Below are 7,261 nucleotides of genomic sequence, written 5' to 3'. Positions count from 1 at the left end.
AAAGGAAGAAGAATCAAGAATTTAATATTCAACTTCCTTTTCTCTTTCCTTCAATCAAAGCAGAATCTGTGAACCTCTCTAAAACCCTAATCAAGCTTTCTCCTCTCTTGCCTCCTCCCTCACGAAAAAAAAGCTTCCTCCTTCATCCTCGCCTGATTCTCAGGTCTCTCCTCGGTTCCATCTTTCTCTCTGCCGCCAGGTTTCTTTTCTTGATCCGATTCAGATTTGTGATCTTTTTTTTGTTTTGTTCCAATCTGATGGAAAAAGAGTTTAATTTTCTTACTGGGTTTTTGATCTAGGGTTTTCGATTTGAATCTTGATCGGTTCTTGTCCCCAATCTCTCCGATCTGTAATTGAATCTGTTCTTATTTATTTTTTTGGGTGTGTTAAAATCACAGGACTTTGTGAAGATATGGCTACCGAGGAAGGTGTTCATGAGGCTCACAAAGTCTCTGAGGCCTTTGTGGCACAGTACTATCCTATTGTTGGAAAGTTGACTCATGAAGCTCATAGGCTTTATGTCGATGCTAGCGTCGTCAGCAGACCAGGTCCTGATGGTACCATGTTGTCTTTTACATCCATCGAGGTACTAACTCATCTCCTCCTATGGCTAGGACAATGATTTTAATTATTGGGTTCTCATGCTTTAATGCTTTGTTGACTTTGAGTTTAAGAGACTCTTGTCTTGTCTAGTATCTAAGGACAGGGTTCTTAGGGTGGAGTTTTAATGTAATATAAGAAACCGTCTCTTAACTTTAACTAAGACGGTTTTTAGTTTTCTTTTAGTTTTTCTTAGTTAAAGTTAAGAGACGGTTTTATATTACGTTCAAAAACCTTAGCCTAAGAACCCTTTAATAAACATGGCCTAATGCAAATCTATAGACTTGACATTGTTTTTTAGTTTTTTTTTTTTTAATTTTTATTATAATGGTTTCAGGATATCAACAAGCACTTTCTTTCATGCGACTCTACTACTACATTCGAGGTGCTTAGTGTGGACACTCAGAGTTCCATGGAAGAGGGGATATTTATAATGGTGATTGGTTTCCTGATCGGAGAAGACAACCTGAAGAGGAAGTTTTCGCAGATGTTCTATCTGGCGCGTCAAAACACTGCCTATGTGGTTGTCAACGACATCTTTCGTTACGTTGATGATGAAGAGTCTTCCACTCCAGCAGCTGCTGTTGTTGTTGAATCTGGTAAGTCTTTGTATTCATTAAAACTTGAAAAAGAGAGTATCTTCATATCTAATGGTCTTGTTTCTGTAGTGCCAGAAACTGAGGTGGTGGAGCCAGTCCATGCTCCTGCTGAAGCAAAGAACGTTTCTGAAGTGAAGGAGGCTGCTACTCCGTTGGACAATGGGAGTAACAAGAAGTCTGCGGAAAAAGCTGTTACTGCTCAGAAACCTAAAGAGACGGTTGCTGAAACAGCTGCTGCTGCTGCTCCGGTTAATGGAGCCAAGAAATCTTTTGCTGCCATGGTGAGTCTTCTTTTCTTTAGGGTTTTGCTTTTTACATGTGCCTTGTACTTATTAGGCAACTTGGGATACAGGTTGAATCAATGGCGAGAAGCTCTGCTCCTTTCCAAGTCAAAGCAGCCCCGGTGGTTCGGAAACCTAGTTACGTGGCACCACCTCCCAAGCCCCGTGAGGCGGCTCCAGCACCTAAAGCACCTGCGGCTGCTGTTAGTAAACGTGAAAGGAGAAACGAGCAGAGGATTGTCGATGAGCCAGGTTAGAAGGAAGAGAATGAAATAATTGTCTTGTCTATTTTTGGATGATCAGATTGGTAAATGATGTTTTTGGGGTTTCAGGAACTTCGATATTTGTGTCAAATCTGCCAATGGATGCAATGCCGCCTCAAGTCCATGAACTGTTCAAGGAGTTTGGTCCTATCAAAGAACATGGGGTTCAAGTCAGAAGCTCCAATGTAATAATGATCTTTGATCAATCTTGTCTCTTTTGCTAGCTTCTTTCCATTGGAGCAGAAGCAATATTTCTAAACATTTATCTTTGTGTGTATCAGGCTCGTGGAACTTGCTTCGGTTTTGTTGCCTTTGAATCTGTTACCTCTGTCCAGAGCGTGCTTGAGGTAAATTGATAAGTTACCAGTTTCTTGTTTCCCTTTTAAAAAAACATATAAACCCTAACTCTGTCAAATCCATAGGCTGCCAAGAACAATCCCTTCAAGCTTGGAGACCGTAAGCTTCGTGTAAAGGAGAAGCAAGGCAAGCTTTTGTCTTTCTTTAGACCTCTCTTGTCTAAGAAGTTGTCAGTTTCTCTGAAACCTCCTTTTGTTTTGCAGTTGAGTATGATGGAAGCAAACCGTCTGGTGGGAGAAAGACTGAGAATGGCTCTGCAGATGGAAGCAAACCCTCTGGTGTGAAAAGTGGAGGAGGAGGAAGCAAGAGTGAGAATGGCTCTGCCTCTGCAGATGGAAGCAAGGCTGAGAATGGGTCTTCTGCTGCTGATGCGGAAGATGACTTCAAGCCTATTAGAAGCCGTAGGAACAGAAGCGAGAAAAAGGGAAACGGTAACGAGAAAAACAATGTGCAAACAGCACCAAAACCAAAGGCTTGATTGATGCTCTCATCTGCCTGTGCCAACAACAACAACACCAAAAAGAGTCGACTTGAGATTATTTTTCTATATTACAGATTCATCATCTCTTTACTTCTTTAGGTCTTTTCTTGCATCTTATTGGGAGCCAACATGATTTTTTTTTCTGTTTTGTTTTCGTATTTTTTTCAACAGACAACTTTTTTACCGTTTTTGTTTTTTCTTCTATTCGAAATTTATTTTTCATCCGCACATTCATTCACCTTATACATCATACATATAGGCATCTGAACATTAAAAATAATTTAAAATTTTCAGTGTTGAAGGCATTTCTTTCCAACGGTTTGGAAACAGTTCATGAAACAAGTGAAAACCGTAATATAGTTTAATTTTTTATCACACAATAGTCTCTAAAAAGAAAAATGACCAAAATTTTTTGTTTAATAGGTAAAAGAGTAATTCTTGGGTTCACTTCCTACGGTGAACCTAGAGGTTGACCCACCAATAGGAGTTCACCATTTTATATTTAATATCTTTTAGAAAAAGAAATAAAATATTAACAAGTTATATTATATTTTTAAAAAATTAAAAAATAAAAGTTCAAGAATTAAAATAAAAAACAATAGTAGTTGAAAAAAAATTTTTTAAAAAAAATTTAATACCATCACTAAAATGCTAAACCCTAAACCCTAAATCCTAAACCCTAAACCATTGGGTAAACTCTAAACCCTTGGACAAATTCTAAATTCTTGAATTTTTTAAAGTAATTTTAGTACCGTCAGCAAAACACAAAACCCTAAACCCTAAATACTATACCCTAAACCCATGGGTAAATCTTAAACCCTTGGATAAATCATAAACCCTAAAATTTAAGATTATCCAAGGGTTTAAGATTTACCCAAGGGTTTAAGATATAACATTTAGGGTTTAGGGTTTAGTATTTAGGGTTTAGGGTTTAGTATTTAGGGTTTAATATTTTGTCGATGACATTAAAATTCTTTTTAAAAGTTTTTTTTGTTTCCAACTAATTTTATTTTTTATTTATTCTTATCTTTTTTAATTTTAAAAATATGACAATATTTTGTTTCCTTTTTTAAAAGATATTGAATACAAAATGGTGAACTCCTATTGGTGGGTGAACCTAGAGGTTCACCCTAGGGAGTGAACCCAAGAATTACTCTAGGTAAAATATCTCTATATTTTAGATATATAAATATAAATAAATTTAACATTTTAAAAAATTATGAAAAATAAAAAGTAATTTTTATAGTTTTGAAGTATATATTTTCAAATTCAAACTTTTTATAATTTTTTCTTGAAATTTTATTTTATTTTATTTTTAAATTTTTCTTTTAAAATTCAAAAATGCTATTTGAAACTATTTTAGAATTTTTTATTTATTTTTTATTTTATAATATTTTAAACATCAGTCTTAAAACCGCACCTCTTTACTCTGAACCTAAGTTGTAGATTAGTTAATCCTAATAATATAAATGTATATTTATCTTTTTAATAAAATATTTTGGTCATTTTAATTTTTAGAGAATATATTTGTAACAAAAAAATTAAGGTTATACTACGGTATTTCTCTAAATAGCAGCAAACACATTTTTATTCAAAACAAAATGTAAGAAATTTTCAAAACAGCACTGGTTAATAGAAAAAAGTTCTGTTTCAAGTTCAGTGATTTTTTACCAACAATAACTAATCATAATTATTGATTCAGAAATCCAAAACTGGTGATACATAGTGATTAGTGAACATAGTTTACATCAGAAGAACTTCTAGTTCTCTACGCAAGTTTATATGTCATTTTGTTTTTGAAATATGCTAAATTATAAAGTGAAAGGATAACTTTTTATGTTTTACATCGTTGAATTTTCTCTTTGTGGAAAGTGAAAATTTGTCATATTATTGATATTTACATTATTTTCACCAATTTGAAAATTGTCTATCGTGAATACTCCCTTCGAGAACTATATGCTCTTCATGTTCTTCGTGATTAAACTGAACTCACATTTTACACGCAAATAAGGTAGGTTTTCCTCGGATATTTATCTCCTCCATCATGTTGTCATTTGTAAACCTTGTGTTAGAAAGCCATCTTTGTCCGGAAAACTTATTTTAGTTGATCAATGATCCAAAACCAAAAGCCTGATGCTCTCTTTTGAAAACACCAACTGAAGAAGAGTTACTATTTGCAGCAGCCTTCTTAGAAAATATATTTCTAAGTGATAAGGGAAGACCTTGCAAGAAGTTGAGATTGGTTTTCTATTTTACAGATTGATCTTTCTTTATTTCATTTAGGTTCTTTTTGTTACATGTTATTGGAGTCGACACAATTTCTTCTTCTTTTTTGTCGTTTTTATTCCCTTTTTTTAGTAGCACCTTATTATCTTTTGACAAAAGACAATAAATTAGATTTTTCATTGTTAAAGGGTGTTGTATACAACAGTTCAATATTAATTGTAAAATACATTGATCTTATGAATATATTTATTTATCTAAAATATTATAAGTTAAATATATGATATTAATGAAAACATAAATATATTCTAATTAGTTTTTTTAATATTTATAAAAAATGTCTAAGTGACCTTTTTGCGAAACAGAGAGAATATTGTGTAAGAGATCTAATGCATTTAGACATGAATTATATAGTATGTTCTCGATGGTAAATGTTATATTTGTAAGGTAGTTTTTTCATCAATATTATTATAATTGAAGTACAAATTAGGTATGTTTAAAAACATGGATAGCAATTTTAAAAATGATGTTTGTTTGGAAACATGAATATCAGTTTAAAAAGAGGTTTATTTGGAAACATGAATATCAATATGAAAAAGAATATAATGTTGTTTGAAAACGTGAATAACAGTATATTAAAAAACAAGTATAATAGACTTATTTTATTAAGAAAACTTGGAAATCTAATATATTATGAGAAACTATCTATTTGTGGTAGTTTTAAAATATACGAAAATGAGATAATTTAATTACCTAAAACATTTTTTTTTTCTAAAACAATCATTAAAAATTTAAATTTATATACATATTTCAAAGAAAATCATAATTTAAAGTTTATGTATATCAATAATTGATTCAAAAATATACATATATTCAAAAATTTATTTTTACTAAAATATTTTCCAGTAACCATTATTAAAAAAATATTTTCAATACATATCAGAAAAATACAATACAAACTCCAATTTAATATACCAACTTAAATTATGGTTTTTATATTTCACATAAAGTTTTAAAAATATAATATATTTGTTTATTTAAATGATGATATGTATAAAATACTATTAGTTATATGATTACTTATATAATGGTACATATAAAATACGATTAATTATATGGTGACATATATATGATATATAATAGTGACTAAGGGTGTACGCTTGGGTATCCATTCGGGTTCGTTTTGGGTCTGTTTGGGTTTTGGTCTTTCGGAATCAAAGATTTCAGCCCCATTCGGATATTTCTAAATTTCAGTTCAAATTCGATTGAGGTCTCTCCCTTAACAAAAATTCCAATTTTAGTTTTACTGCTTTAATATATTAAAGTATAAAATTATGTAATAATTTTTTTAAGAAGTATAGTAGAAATTATTCATTCTTTAAGATCTGTAGAAATTAACAAATAATTTGGGTTTTGAGTTTATCAAAACTGTCAAATATAACAGCTAAAATTTTTTATTTATCAATCAATAAATTTACTAATATATAAAAGAATATTTTCTTAACAAGGCAAGTAATTCATAATTGAGATATTTTTGTTCCACACATTTATTCGTAAATATGTTACCAAACAAGATAAATGTATACACAATACTATTATGTTATAACCGAAATGATTTGAAGTCCTTTCTCCCTAAGAGAAACGCCTTGTAATAAATATCTTTTAAACTATAAATACTACATTACTCTCCAACAAATATAACAGCACAAGAAAGAAAAAAGAACCATGGCTTCCTCAAAGAATCAAAATTTTATTTTTATGCTTATTTCAGTTTTGATTATCCTCGCAACTACATCATTTACGTCTGCGCTCTTCTCAGCAAAACATGTTGTGATTGTCAACAAACTTGTAACACGTGCAACATTGATTGTGCATTGCAAGAACAAAGATGAAGATAAGGGAGTGATTTCACTCGGACCTGGGGATAGTTTCGATTTCAGATTCCGTGTTAACCTTCGCAAAACAACAGTATACACTTGTAGTTTTGCTTGGCCTGGAAATACAGCAACATTCGATATTTTTAGAGCTGATAGAGATGATAACCCACAAAGCAAAGTTGGAGTTTGCAGCGAATGTATTTGGAGCATCTACGAGCCAGCACCATGTAGGGATAGACGCGATGGAGGCCAACCTAACTGTTTTCCATGGGCTTCTTAAAATATATTTTTATTATTTCGAATTTCTTTTTATGACTATTTTGAACGAATAAAAAAAATAGTGCTTTTGATATAATTTTCTCATATTTATCACTCTGTATTTTGCGCTCAATACATATGTGATATATCCCCACTATAAATTATAATCTTTTATTTACATGTCATTCTAAGTTTAACATGAATCATTCAATAGTAATGACAAATCTACAAAGTGCAAAGTATCCGTCGTAGATATTTAAGATAAGATTTGAATATATGTATACTAAAACACAAGTCACCTATCGAATCAAAATTTGACATT

The 7,261-nt window shown here is 31.5% G+C and overlaps 2 protein-coding genes across 3 annotated transcripts; both read left to right on the top strand.

The window, feature by feature from the left end:
- On the top strand, positions 1 to 2,811 carry LOC108815850 (nuclear transport factor 2). 2 transcript variants are annotated; one of them, XM_018588377.2, is made up of 9 exons: positions 1 to 199; positions 411 to 586; positions 938 to 1,199; positions 1,269 to 1,480; positions 1,552 to 1,732; positions 1,813 to 1,928; positions 2,025 to 2,090; positions 2,166 to 2,226; positions 2,304 to 2,811. In XM_018588377.2, exons 2-9 carry the CDS (start codon positions 413 to 415, stop codon positions 2,576 to 2,578), a joined length of 1,347 nt encoding a protein of 448 aa, XP_018443879.2. In that variant the 5' UTR covers positions 1 to 199; positions 411 to 412; the 3' UTR covers positions 2,579 to 2,811. The 2 variants fall into 2 exon arrangements, with proteins under 2 accessions (XP_018443879.2, XP_018443872.2); XM_018588370.2 differs by having other exon boundaries at positions 2 to 199; positions 399 to 586.
- Positions 2,812 to 6,494: 3,683 nt separating this feature from the next.
- Positions 6,495 to 6,961, top strand: LOC108838985 (S-protein homolog 3-like). Its single transcript, XM_018611833.2, has one exon. The coding sequence runs from the start codon at positions 6,530 to 6,532 to the stop codon at positions 6,959 to 6,961; it is 432 nt and encodes a 143-aa protein (XP_018467335.2). The 5' UTR covers positions 6,495 to 6,529.
- Positions 6,962 to 7,261: the final 300 nt, after the last annotated feature.

This window comes from Raphanus sativus, chromosome 2, assembly GCF_000801105.2.
Source record: "Raphanus sativus cultivar WK10039 chromosome 2, ASM80110v3, whole genome shotgun sequence".
Classification (NCBI taxonomy): Eukaryota; Viridiplantae; Streptophyta; class Magnoliopsida; order Brassicales; family Brassicaceae; genus Raphanus; species Raphanus sativus.
This window is presented reverse-complemented; position numbering and strand designations above follow the sequence as displayed.

What these genes read in the sequence shown, in the direction of transcription:
- LOC108815850 (XM_018588377.2), top strand. Translation starts at nt 413, where the DNA reads ATGGCTACCGAGGAAGGTGTTCATGAGGCTCACAAAGTCTCTGAGGCC. An exon ending in TGTCTTTTACATCCATCGAG is followed by an intron (nt 587 to 937) that starts GTACTAACTCAT and finishes TAATGGTTTCAG; the next exon opens with GATATCAACAAGCACTTTCT. An exon ending in CTGTCCAGAGCGTGCTTGAG is followed by an intron (nt 2,091 to 2,165) that starts GTAAATTGATAA and finishes TCAAATCCATAG; the next exon opens with GCTGCCAAGAACAATCCCTT.
- LOC108838985 (XM_018611833.2), top strand. Translation starts at nt 6,530, where the DNA reads ATGGCTTCCTCAAAGAATCAAAATTTTATTTTTATGCTTATTTCAGTT.